The 12,912-nt window shown below is 60.0% G+C and overlaps 1 protein-coding gene across 1 annotated transcript in view; it reads left to right on the top strand.

The window, feature by feature from the left end:
* Window positions 1-221: 221 nt before the first annotated feature.
* Window positions 222-12,912, top strand: part of LOC116756779 (putative ciliary rootlet coiled-coil protein 2) — a 72,375-nt gene continuing 59,684 nt past the window's right edge. Inside the window, 3 exon segments of the mRNA XM_032637722.1 lie at window positions 222-232; window positions 1,411-1,493; window positions 2,444-2,754. Of these exon segments, the coding sequence (XP_032493613.1) occupies window positions 222-232; window positions 1,411-1,493; window positions 2,444-2,754 (405 nt within the window).

The following is a 12,912-nucleotide window of genomic DNA, read 5'->3' as shown; positions in this document are numbered from 1 at the left end:
GAGGGACAGAAACAGGTGAGGCCAGCCTGGCCCTGTTCCAGCTTCCCCACTCCTCACCCAGCCCCCTGGGGCCCCCTGTCCACACGTGGGCCCGGCACGGCCAGGACTGCGGACTGTCCTGAGGGAGTTTATGGGTGACCTGTCACTGTCAACTCAGTAGGGGCTGAGGAGAACCACGCGAGGTTTCTGCTTCAAGGAGGGAATGGTGACAAAACGCGGCGATGGTCCGACGGTGAGGGGCCTTCCTGTGCACAGACGAGGGGTGGCCACGTGCTGGGCAGGGGCCGGTGGGTGAGGCCACAGCACGGCCCTCGCTGCCTGGGGTCCCTGGGCACCTTCTCCAAGCCTCAGGGGGAGGCGCTGGGTCCAGGGCGCCGGCCAGCAGAGCCCATGAGGAGGGGGTCAGGACAGCCGCTGTCCTCCCTGAGCCCACGCTGCCCGCAGGCCCATTCCACTGGGGCCCCCCATATGGTGAGCTTCTCCATCACACCCTCTCTCATTCCAGAGCCTTCCCCGGGGGCTGTGCCTAGGCCCAGGGCTGAGCCCTTCCCTGAGGGCTCTCCGGCCCACTGATGGCCCAGGACGAGAAGCCGCGAGCACGGATGCCGGGCCGTGAAGCCCTGGGTGGTGCGTAGGGGGTCCGTGTGAGCCTAGGGGGTCGGGGGCATGGGGGCCAGAGAAGGGGTCTTGGAGGAGAGGGTGCTGGGGTGGGTGAGGGTAAGGCCAGAGGGCACAGGGCTGCTCTGCTCAGCCTCGAATGTTCAAGGGGGCAGAACAGGCCGAGGCGGGTGTCCGGGTTGGGGGGGTGGGGTACAGGCTGGACAACCCCACCCACCAGAGGGGCACCAACTTCCCTCGCGTCCGGCCAGCAGGTCTTATTTGGACTCGTCTGAGGGACCTTCACAGGTGGTCACACCGACCTCTGCAGCCTCTCATCCCCCCACTGTCCGAGAACCCCACTTTGAGCCCCCCAGGTAGGAACTCTCCCCAGAGGGCAGGGTCGCACTCTCCCAGCCCCCGAGCCCAGCTCCCCAGGTGCTCAGTCCTTGGGGCCCACAGGGGTCCAGGGCTCCAGGAGCTAGAGGCAGCCGTGGGTGCCAGGCTGGTGCCCCAGCCATGGCGGTCAGAACCTAGGCCTCTGCTTGGCACCTTTGGAAGCCAGAAGTCACCACTAATCCAGAGGGGCCGTGCTCAGAGGATGGCCTTGTCCCCCGTCCCCCAGAACTGTCCAGTGAGCCCCGCGGCAGCCCGAATGCCCAGCGGGGCTGTGTCTGGCCAAGAGCCCGTCCTGTCCCTGCGTAGGGCACGCTCGTGGCTATCCTCACGGGTGGTGGGGAGGGGGTGGGGGCAGCCTGAGGTCACCAGGAGGAGACAGAGGGCACGCGTTTCTCGGGGAGAGCTTCCTTTAAGCAACGGCACCACCGTTGTACAGTTCGGCTCTGAGGAAGTGGCCTGGACCCCGTCAGCCTCGCCCCTGGCAGCCCTGGGGACAGGTATGCTGACCCACTAAGTGTCCACCCTCACTGCTGGCCCCTTCTGGCCTTGCCCGGCAGGCCACCTCTATCTCCCGAGCTGCCTCAGAAGAGCCCAGGTCTCTGGGAGTCTGGGGACCATCCCCCGTCCCCAGGGCCCCGAACTGGCCTCCTTTCATTAGAGGGGCTGTCACTCCCGCTGCAGGGCCCACCTCCAGAGGCTGCCCGTTTCCAAGAGGGACTCCTGTCGGCATTAGCCCGGCTGGGAAAGGTCCAGATTTGAAGGAGGATCCCCTGAGGGGAGGGAACACTGGGGAGCCAGACTCACTGCAGAGGCCCGGGCTGGGGAGCACAGAGCTCTGGGCCTGCAGGGACAGCCCCGGTCCCCCCTTCACCTCTCCCATCACCACCCGCAACGGGTCAGCTGCTGCCCGTGGTCTGTGTGGTTCCGGGGATGTTCAGGTGAGGGGAAGTGAAGTATGAAGCACACGAGCCACGGGGCAGGTCACCTGACGGGCTCCAGAAGGAAGTCAGGTTCCAGAGGCGCATCCGAGGGCAGGTGAGGAAGACGGGGGTCTGCTCTGGTCCTGGGGCAGGTGACCTCCCCTCCGCAGGCTCGGTCTGCACACCTGTTACACGGCATTGCACTACCGAACTCAAGCTCCTTTGCAAATGCTCGGAAAAGAGTCACAGTTTACGATTCTCAATCAGGAAGGACCCGTGGTCTGCACGCCTCCTCTACCTGGTGTGTGGCCACCGAGCACACAACTCCTCCTGGGGCGACTGCTCAGTGGAGGGCCGAGGGCCCTTCCCTGCAGGGCTGGGGCCCTGGGTGGGAGGCCAGTCGCCCGGGTGTGGTCGCTCAGGTGGAGAGCTTCACCCAGGGCCTCTCCAGGTCTCCTGGGGAACAGCTTCTGGACAACAGCGTTCCCTAGTCCCCATGGCAACGGGGCGTGCACTCCTGTTTCCAGGGAAAACCAGCCCTCAGCGTCACGGTTGCCGCAGCAACGCCTATGGGCTCAGTCAGCCACGCTGTCCCGCCAACCCAGAGAGGGCAGCTGGGCACCCAGGACAGAGGAGCCAGGTGCTGCCCAGGTGCGGGGTCGGTGCACAGAAGGAGGTCCTGGCCCGGCCAGGGTCCCAGGAGGAAACTCACTGGCAGCAGAGTCCCTGCTTTCCCTTGGGTCCTGTGCCCCAGCCCACGATGAGTTCCGCCTCCAGCGAGCCGGGCAACGGGGACTCTGCCGAGCGGTCCCGGCTGGGGCTGGACGCTGTGATCCAGGTCAGTGGTGTGGCTGCGATCCGGCACCCTCCTGGGAGCAGGCCCCAAGGGCACCTTGGGAGGGAAAGGACCCTGCACAGAGAGGCCACACCTCCCCGGCTCCAAGGGGCACTTTCCACGTGTTCACGTGGTCAGCATGAGCACGCACGCACACACTTTACACACACACACAGGTGCACACATACCCACACACAGGCACCTTACACACAGGCACCTTACACACGGGTGCACACATACCCACACAGGTGCACACAGGTGCAGACTCTGCTCGGGACAGGAGCCTGAGGAGAGACTGAACTGGGGGCCGGGGGCCTGAGCCCCAGGGCCAGCCTCCCTGCTCCGTGCTGTGTGGGCTCGGGCTATCAGCCCCCCTCTCTGGGCCTCAGGCTTGCGGCCTGCACACTAGGGGTGGGGCATGGAGGACCCTCCCACCCCGACCTTCTGGGGTCTAGTTCACTACTGCCTTGGGGCCAAGTGTGGGAATCAGTGGGGGCTCCCCTGGAGAGGCGTGCGCCCATGGGGGTGGTCCGTGCCCAGTGTCTAGTCTGTGAGCTCCAGAAGTGCTGGTTCGGTTTACCTTCATAGCACCCACCTGCATAACAAAAACAACAGCGACACTGATAACGACTGGGAATTACCCCACGCCCCCTCCTCTTCACTCCCTACTCCCAGCCCGTGCCCGGCCCTGCCACCCCACTCCCTTAAGTGCCCCCCGCCGGCCATCACAGCCAGACAGTCCCCACCCTGATTCACCCCTCAGGGATCCCAGTGAACCCCTGGGAACCAGCTGACTCAGAGTTGTTTATTAACCCAGTTATTAGACTCTCAGCAGTGCGCTGCGTGATGGGGGGCGACGTGGCCCTGTGCAGACAGGTCACCGCAGAAGAGTCATTGCCCACAGTTGTCCCCGTGATTAAACAACAAGGCGGAGCCGCCACACGTGCGCGCGCGCACACACAGGTGCCCACACAGGACAGAACATGACCGGGGCAGGATATTTGAATCAGGTGATGCAGCCAGCAAGGCTGACGAGATGGCCCTGGGTGGGGTGACTTTCTCTGTCCAGCTCCCGTGAGGTCCAGCTCTGCGAGGCCCTGGGTGCCGGTGACCATGAGGGCCGGTGGGGGTTCAGGGGAGGGAGGGCCACTTGCACGCCAGTTTCCAAGCCAGGTCCCCAATCAACCTGTGAGGATTCTACCACCCCTTTGGGTTCCAGGAAAATAGAGGCTCGAGAGTCGAAGCAAGTTGCTCTGGTTACGGGCTGGTTTGAGGGAGAAACACAGGATGGTGCCGACATCCGGCAGTGGGCATCGGTGCTTGGCAAAAGTGGCTGCCCCCCAGCTCCCGCTGCCTGTGGGAAAGCGTCATCTGAAAGCCACGGGGAGCCCTGGCCGAGGTCGGCTCTGCCCACCAAGCCAACACCTGTTGTCTTCATCACGGTGATGGAGATCGCGGTGCATTTACTCCAGGGCTGAGCAGGCAGGCAGGCGCCTCAAGATGCCCAGATAGGCCTGTCCGGAGGGGGAGGAGGGGGGATCCTCCAGCCCCTCCAGCTACAGATGGGGAAACCGAGGAGTCCGCGCAAGGCGTGGCTTGAGGACGGGGGCTCCTGTGGAACCAGACCTGAATGCGCTCCCCTGCTCAGAGGAGCTCCTGACACCCCACTTGCTGCAGCCGGAGCTGCTGCCCTGTCAACCCTGGCCCCGGCCCACCCTCAGAGCTGGATTCTCTGAGGGTCTAGACGCAGAGGCGGTGGAGGAGGCCGATGGGCAGGAAGATCTGTAATTCTGGGCCCAGTTCCTCTAGAAGCTTCAGGAATTTTCAGACTCTTTCTTTTGGGTTAGGTTTTGATTAACGGTATTTTTCTAAGAACTTGTCTATTATATATAAATTTTCAAATTTACTGCCCAAGGCTGTTCCCAATATCCTCTTACTGTCTTCTTGAAGTCTGAGGCTCTGAAGCAGGTAACCACCTGCCCCTGAGTGTTGAGGGGCTTGAGACCCAGGGGTCACCCAGGACCCAATCTGAGGAAGTCCCTGGCAGGGTGCAATGAGTTGGTCACCCCGAACTGACGCCTCCTTTTTCGTTGCTGATACTGGTCATTGTGGATCCTCTGTACAGTATTTTGTCTTCTATTTCATTGATTTATATACTTTTTATTCCTTTGCTTTTCAGTTCTTTGGGCTGGTGTTCTAATTTTTTGAGATGCGTGCTTAGCTCATTGATTTGCAGCCTTCTTTGTTTAAAAAAATTTTTTTACTTAAAAAATTGTGGTAAATTATATATACATAAAATTTACCGTTTTCATCAGTTTTAAGTGTACAGCTCAATGGCATTAAGTACATTCACGTCGCGCAGCAAGAACCACCATCCAACTCCAGAACTTTCTTCATCATCCCCAACTGAAACTGCCCCTGCTAAACACGAACTCCCCCTCCCCTCCCCTCCCCCCTCCCCTCCCCTCCCCTCCCCCTCCCCTCCCCCCCTCCCCTCCCCTCTCCCCTCCCCCTCTCCCCTCCCCTCCCCTCCCCTCCCCTCCCCTCCCCTCCCCTCCCCTCCCCTCCCCTTCCCCTCCCCTCCCCTCCCCTCCCCTTCCCCTCCCCTCCCCCTCCCCTCCCCTCTCCTCCCCCGCCCCTCCCCTCCTCCTCCCCTCCCCCCTTCCCCTCCCCTCCCCTTCCCCTCCCCTCCCCCTTCCCTCCCCCTCCCCCAGCCCTGGCACCCACCACCCTACTTTCTATCTCTATGAATCTGACTCCTCTAGGGACCTCATATGAGTGGAATCATACGATACTTGCCTTTTCGTGTCTGGCTTATTTCACTTAGTATTGTGTCCTAAAGGGTCACCCATGTTGTAGCCTGTGTCAGAAGGTCCTTCCTTTCTAAGGCTGAATAATATTCCACCGTACGGGTGGGCCCCATTTTGTTAATCCATTCATGTGTTCATGGATCGTTGGGTTGTTTCCACCTCTGGCTGTTGTTAATAGTACTGCAAATACCTGTTCAAACCCCTGCTTTCACTTCTTTTGGGTGTGCACCCGGAAGTGGGATTGCTGGATCCTACGGTAATCCCCTGTTTAATTTGAGAAACCTCCATACTGTTCTCCACAGTGGTGGCATCATTTCACATTCCCACTTTCTTCTTTAATGTATGCGTTTCCTCCTAAACAAGGCTTTAGCTGCGTCCCATAAATTCTGATATAATAAGTTTCATTATTACCCAGTTCAAACTGTTTTCTAATTTCCACTGTGGCTTCTTATTTTATCCCTGGGTTACCTAAAGGTATAAATACCTTAGTTTTCAAACATACAGAGATTTTCAAGTCTTTCTTTACATCTGGTTTAACCATCCTGTGTGCAGAGGTTCTGCTCTGAGCGTCGTAAGGTGGCAACGCTGATGAGCGTCTGCACAGAGGCAGTCGGGGGGCAAACGGACGCCTGGATCTGGTTCCAGGGAAGAGCTCCGTGCTGGAACTAGACGTCCGGGGCCGTTGGCATGTGGGTCACTGGGTGAGATCCCAAGGGGAGACTGTACCCAGGAAAAGGAGCCGGCGCACACCCACACCTAAAGATGGGCGAGGCGAGAAGGAACCGGCCAAGGGGACCGAGACGGGGTGGCCAAGGAGGTGAGAGTGACTGGGAGAGGGCCACGTCTGGAAACCTCGCGAGCAGAGAGTTCCAGGGAGGAGGGACGACGGTCAGCACAGCACAAAGTGCTGCTAGTAGGTCAAGCACAGAGGAGACGGTGGACCACGGCATCAACAGCGCGGGGGTCATGGGTGACACTGACCACAAGGGTACCTCGTGGGACACATAGGGGCAACACATCTTTTTAAGGCGAGGATAAACTATGACAGTTCGTGTCGACAAGAATGGTCTGATAGAGAGGAAAATAACTGATACGTAAGCAATAAGGAAGGATTGCTGGAGCAATGTCCTTAGTGCAAGAGAGAAGATGGTATGGGATGAGGTGGGGTGGGTGGGATGGGATAGGATGGGATGGGGTGGGATGGGGGGGTGGGATGAGTAGATACATGGATTAAAGCAGAGGCTGGCAAACTTTCTGGAGGGGCCAGACGACTGATACTTTAGGCTTTGCAAATCATAAAGTTTCTGTAGCAACTATTCAGCTCTGACACTGGAGCATGAAGGGAGTCACAGACAGTGTGTGAGCAAATGGATGTGGTTATTTTCCAAGAAAGCTTTACTTATGAACAAGCGGCGGGCCCGGATTTAGCCTACAGATAGAGTCTGCCGAGCTCAGGATTAGCGGACGGGGGAATAAAGGGACGTTCGGGTGGGTAGGGGAAGAGACTGTCATACAGATGGCGGCAGATGGTTGAGTGGGTGGGTGGGAGTGGTGGACACGTGGTAGGTTGGAGAATGGATGGAAAGTCATTGTACACAGAGTGTGGGGATGAGAGCAGAGCCCCATATTCTAGAAACTGGCCCTTGCATGCATACAAAAGCGTGCAGACATCCTAAGCGTGCAGCTTAACTGAGCCCGTCGTGCGGCTGGCGCCCGCCCCAGCAGAACATTCTCAGAACGCCAGAAGCGCCCTCCCCCAACATACATTAGTCTTGCCCATTTGGGGACTTTAGAGAAATGGAGCCGTATACGTGTGTGTGTAAACACACACACTCTTTGTACTACACCACGTTTGCGAAATTCACCGGAATGCGGCACGCCGCTGTAGTTTGCTGTGCACTCCAGCGTGTGAATATGCCGCACTTCTAAAATGTGTTCGCTTTGGAGCTAATGGCCGCTTGAGTGGTTTCATGAACAGCACCGCCACGAGCATTCTGCTCCATATCTTTGGGGGCCGTATGTATATGTTTCTGTTGGGTGCACACCCAGCCATAGGAGTGCTGGGTCACAGGTTCGCATACATCCAGCTTCAGTGAATACTGCCGACAGATTTCCAAAATAGCTGTATGGATTTACAGCGTGTGAGGGGCTGGCCGCTACACATCCTCGCCAGCACTTGGCATTTCCTGTCATTTTCCTATTCAGCCATTATGGGGAATGTACAGTGGTATTGCTTTATGGTTTTAATTACCGTTTACCCGATGACTAATGAAACTGAGCACATTTCCTTGTGTTTACTGGCCCTCCAGACATCTTCCTTTGTGAAGCGTCTGCTCTACCATGTGCCCGTTTTGCTCTTGGGGTGGTGCCTTCTCTTCTTATTACTGATCTCGATTTGATGGCCTAATCTGGAAACAAGTCCTTTATTAAATACGTGTATTGCAAATACCTCCCGTGGGTGGCCTTTTCACCCCTGTAATGGTGCTTTGAGGAACGGTTCGTAACTGTAACCTGGCACAATCTGTCCATTTTCCACCCTAGGTTACTGCTGCTTGTGTGCTATTTAAGAAACACACTTTGCCTACTCCAAGGCCACTAAGAGGTTCTTCTCTGTTTTCTCTTAAAAGCTTCATTGTGTTACTTTCACAGTTAAATCTACAATCCACTGGGAATTGACCTCTGTGTATGGTGTGAGGTAGAGACCACCACGCGTTTCCTTCCGTACGAAAAGCCAGCGGGCCTTGCCCCAGACTGAACGTCCCATCATCTCCCCACTGCACCGTGCACCTCTGTCACTTACCAGTGTGCGCGCGTCTGCACACGTGTGTCAGCGTGTGCGTGTGTGCGTACGTACTTCCAGAGTCCGCGGCCTCTTCCGCTGCTCAGCTGGTCCTCATACCGACGCTACCCTGTCTTCGTCCCTGTGGACCTGTGACGTGTCGTTCCGACTGAGCATAAGCTTTCTTCACGATTCCCTACGTACTTTTGACTCTGCCATAAGGATTTTGGAATCCGTGTGTTCATTTCTACAGACTAAGAGCCCTGCTGGGATTTGGATTGGGATTTCGCTGAATCTGCAGATTCATTTGAGGAGGACTGACGGCTTTACAATACTGTCCTCCATTCTTCCATGTACGTTTTTGCTCATTTCACTCATCGTAGCTCTCAACGGAGCGGCCCTGCACATACTTTGTTATCACTTTGGCTCCTGGGTATTTGATGGGTTGGGAAGCTGTTACCACTTTTTAAATGATCATAGCTGAGAAACCGGCTCTGTTTTGAGGGTCGCTCCGTTCCCAGACTCTGTCGCTGATCTTGCAAACTCAGAGCACCCACCCCAGCCCAGGACACCCTGCCACTCACCTCTCCCTGAGTGTCGGTCCATCTCCCCCACTGCTTCCATGGCTCTCTGACGTCTTCGGGAGTAGGGGCTTCACAGTCTACCTGGCTGTTCTAGTAACTGCGAAGGGAGTGCTGGCTCCCTGGGTCCTCGGTGTCCTGCGTCCTCCCCTCTCCCCACACACACCTTCTCCACCCATGGGTTTTGTAGAGGTGTTTATGGTTTAAGGTTCCAAAGTGGGGAGGTCTGAGGGGGAGGGGGGAAGGGAGGGGCGCCGGGGGGAGGGAGGAGGTGCCGTCGGGACGCCCGGGAGGGCTGGCACAGTCATGAAGTCGCAGCTGCCCCTGAGCAGAAAGGACGGCACTGTGGTGTTCAGGTTCTGGAGCTGGCCCTGCCACTGACTGTCTGCCTCAGGGTCCCCATCTGTACGAGGGTGAGACAGGTGGTCTGGGGGGCTCCCCAGAGCCTGGGTGAGTGAGGGCCCACCCTCGGGACAGGAGCCGGGATGGTTTGAGTGTGCCAGGGTGTGCCCAAGCCTTGTGTGGACGGCAGCCAGGGTCACTGCTAATCAGATGGGACATGTCTCCCTTCCTCGTTCAGAAGTGAAGACAGGGCGCCACCATCCTCACGGGGATGTTGAAGGCCTTCAGTTACCTCTCCCGCCTCGTGGCTCCCGTGCACCCTACTCCCCAGCCCCGCACAGACTGGACACCCACCCCGCTGCCTCTCCTCCTCTGGTCCCTCCACCTGGATGCCTGACCTCTGTCCCCTCTGGCTGCTGGACTCTTATTTATCCTTCAAGGTCCAACTCGACGGCCACCTCCTCCCGGAAGTCCGTGTGGGCACAGTAGCAAACAAGACGGACAGGATGCTGCCTTCTGTCATCCCTTGACATGAGTCATTTTGCAGCTGGTGATTCATACCTTGGACTTGGTTTTCGGTCCCTCTGGTAGTGACCTGTGTCTGAGCCTGCTTGCGTGCCAAGCGCTGATGGTGCCGGGGTGGGGACGCAGGGATGAACGAGAAATTGTCCCCCCACCCCCAGTGCCTGCTTTCATGCCTGGCCCAGATCGCCCCTTTATTGTTAGTTGAGGCCCAAACTACCACCCACAGAAGCCTGACCCGGCTCCTGGGGTGATGCCCAGGGCCCCAGAGTGGTCAAAGGATGCACAGAGATCTGAAACTGGGCGGCGCTGAGATACAGCATGGTGGGGGCCACGGGTTACCCCAGGCACAGAGAAGCTCTTTTTCCTAAGGAAATGGAGCCTGGCAGGCGGCCACCCAGGCCCAGGGCCCTCTCTGCAGCCGGCCAAGCCACGGAAGGATGGCAAGCAGACGTCCGGTGGCTGGCCTTGGCTGGAGGCCCTGTCCTCAGATGTGTTCTTCAAGCTGTGCCCGCGCCTGGCGAGGGCCAAAGCCTGGCCCTGGGGTGCCTGGGGCCCTGCGGGAATGCTGGGGAGGGTCTGAGGGGCAGAGGCGGAGGAGGAAGCGAGGGTTGGGCCGCCCCCCGTTCCTCTGCCTTCAGGGAGGGGACCCAAGGCCAGCGTGCCTGCGGAGTCCTGATCTCAGACTGGGAAGGTGCTGGGGGCCCACGGGCGGGGGCCCAGGCCTAACACTGCCACCTGTGAGTGCAAGACCCTGAGCCTCCCTTCCAGCCTAGATGACAGATGTAAAACGGGTGCTGGGAAACCTTGAGAGGTGACGCCCTTCTCACATCTCCATGAGCAAGGGAGCCTCTGCCTTCCCGCCGCCCCCAGGAGCCCCAGCCTCCCTCCTCGAGCGCCGGGCAGGCACAGCTCCTGCAGCGCCCCTTGCGGCCACACGGTGGCACTGTTGGAGTTCCGCCACCCCAGACCCAGGCTGCTGGCGGGGCGGGGCGGGGGGGCACCCCCCGACTCTGCCGAGGGGCCCAGGATTCTGACTCGCTCACACTGCTGGCTGAGTTGAGGTCCCCTGCTGGACACCCGCTGTCGCAGGGTGACTTTAAACGGGGCTTCTGGCGCCCCTCCCTGCCTTGCCACGGGGCTCATCTGGACCCACCCCGGGCCACCCAGGGGTCTCCCTCACTGGGCTCTGGGTATGGGGCAGCCTCATCTTCCTTCCAGAAGTCGCTGGGCTCCTCTCCCTGGGGACCTGTGCCTGAGCAGCCTGCGGATTCAGAGGGACCACTCGGGGGTCCGACGCTGGTCACCAGTGAGGGAGAGAGTGAGATTGCTCCGTGTGGTTTCCGTTTCTGTCTTACAGGTCCACCAGCCCTTCCCAGCTGCCTCATGTCCTCACCTGCGGGGTTAGAGCGGGGTCCCCAGAGCTGCAGCCCCCGGGTCCCTGGGACGCCCCATTTTCAAAGATGAGAACACACGGCTCGGGACAGCAGGTGGCATGCCTGGGGTCAGGCAGTGCACCGGCAGTGGCAGAGCAGGGGCCCCAGCCCACCTCTCCCAGAGGGGAGCCCAGGGTCCTCGGAGCGGAGACCCTCCCCATCCACACGGCCACACGGCGAGGGCGGCGGCAAGGAAGGAGGGGATGGACACCCCACTGGGCCGCACACACAGGCCCCCCTCTGGGGCTCACTGGGGGTGTCACGCAGGGGCTGTGACCTCCCTGAGGTCCTTAGAAGCTGGTTGAGCTGATGGGGAGGAGGACGCTGGGGACAGAAAGGAGGAGGGGACATGGTCAGGCTCAACTGTGAGTCTGAGGTCTCTTGGGGAGCTGATGCCCAGCTCTGGTGTCCCCTCTGACCAGCTGAGACTGCGGGGGGGGAGGGGGCTTCTAGAAGTCTCCCAGTGCACTGCCCGGTCACAGGCAGACAGCACACCCCCCCCAAAGCTGGGCTGAAAACCCGACCCACAGGGCTGCAGGTGGCATCGCGGGGTCCCGAGCGGCCGTGGAGGGAACCAAGCCCCAAGGCCAGAGGTTGGTGCAGGCCCAGTGACCTGCCCTGGGTGAAGGCCCCTCCCACTCCGGGCCCCTCCCTGCCCCCCGTTACTGGGGGGGAGTGGGGGGCAGGAGGTGGGGCGGGGTGGGAGGGGGCAGCCCCAGGGCCTCCGCGCACCCCCACCGTGCCGACCCTGCTGCCTCCCTCGGCTCCAGCTGGGCCACAGCCCATCGCAGGCACCCAGCTGCAGCTGGAACCCATTACGCGCCCAGCTCCTCTTGGGACGTCTCGGCTAATAAGTGACCCTCTGTAAATGTTAGGGATGAGTCAAGTTTGTGCCGCTGCTGCTTTCCCGTTAGTGGGTGGCGCCGCGGACGCCCGGGGCGGGGCGGGGAGGGTGGTGTGGAGGGCGGAGGGGCAGGGGCCTTCCTGGACTTGACAGTCCCGCGGGCCTCAGGTGGCTCTCGCCTCCCCCTTGGGCCTCGGTTTCCCTGAGTGCAAAGGGGGTTCAGGGCGGACGATGGCTGAGCCCCTGCCCGCGGCCTGTCCTCCCCGGAGGACAGGAGGGGCCTTGGTGGTCTTGGCTCCCCCTTCCGGGCTCTGCCCAAAGGGGGCAGCAGTCACCTCCTCCCCTTCCCTCAAGGGAGGCTGCTCACCCAAAGTCATGCTGAAGGGGGGTCGGCTAGGGGGAGTGTAGTCAAGGTGCCTCCCAAGACCTCCCAGGGGACTCAAATTCCTACACGCAGGTGAAGGAGGACTGGGGTCCAGGTGGACCAGAGCCAGGGTTCTCACTCCCCGTGGGGGGCAGTGGAATTCAGTCCCGAGAGTTTGCTCAGTGTCTGCCCAGCACGGAGCTCCTGTTGGGATGGGGATGTGACTTCACCAGGTGTCATGCAAGAGCCCGGGTCTCGGGGTGGCCCTGGCCACTCTGGCGCTGACGGAGGGGCAGGCCTCGTGTCCAGGCAGACGTGAGCGGAAGAGACCAGGCTGGGGTCTCAGGAAAAGGGGACGGGCTGAGATTGTACCAGGGCAGTGGGGTGGGGGGAGCAGGGGTGCACCCAGGAAGCCCTCCATCCCTACCGGCCCAGGCCTGAGGGTCAGAGCCAGGTGGAGGGGTCTAGGCCTCGAGAGGGTCT

This window comes from Phocoena sinus, chromosome 7 (assembly GCF_008692025.1).
Source record: "Phocoena sinus isolate mPhoSin1 chromosome 7, mPhoSin1.pri, whole genome shotgun sequence".
In the NCBI taxonomy this organism is placed as follows: domain Eukaryota; kingdom Metazoa; phylum Chordata; class Mammalia; order Artiodactyla; family Phocoenidae; genus Phocoena; species Phocoena sinus.
The sequence above is the reverse complement of the archived record's forward strand: the minus strand, read 5'-3'. Positions and strand labels throughout refer to the sequence as shown.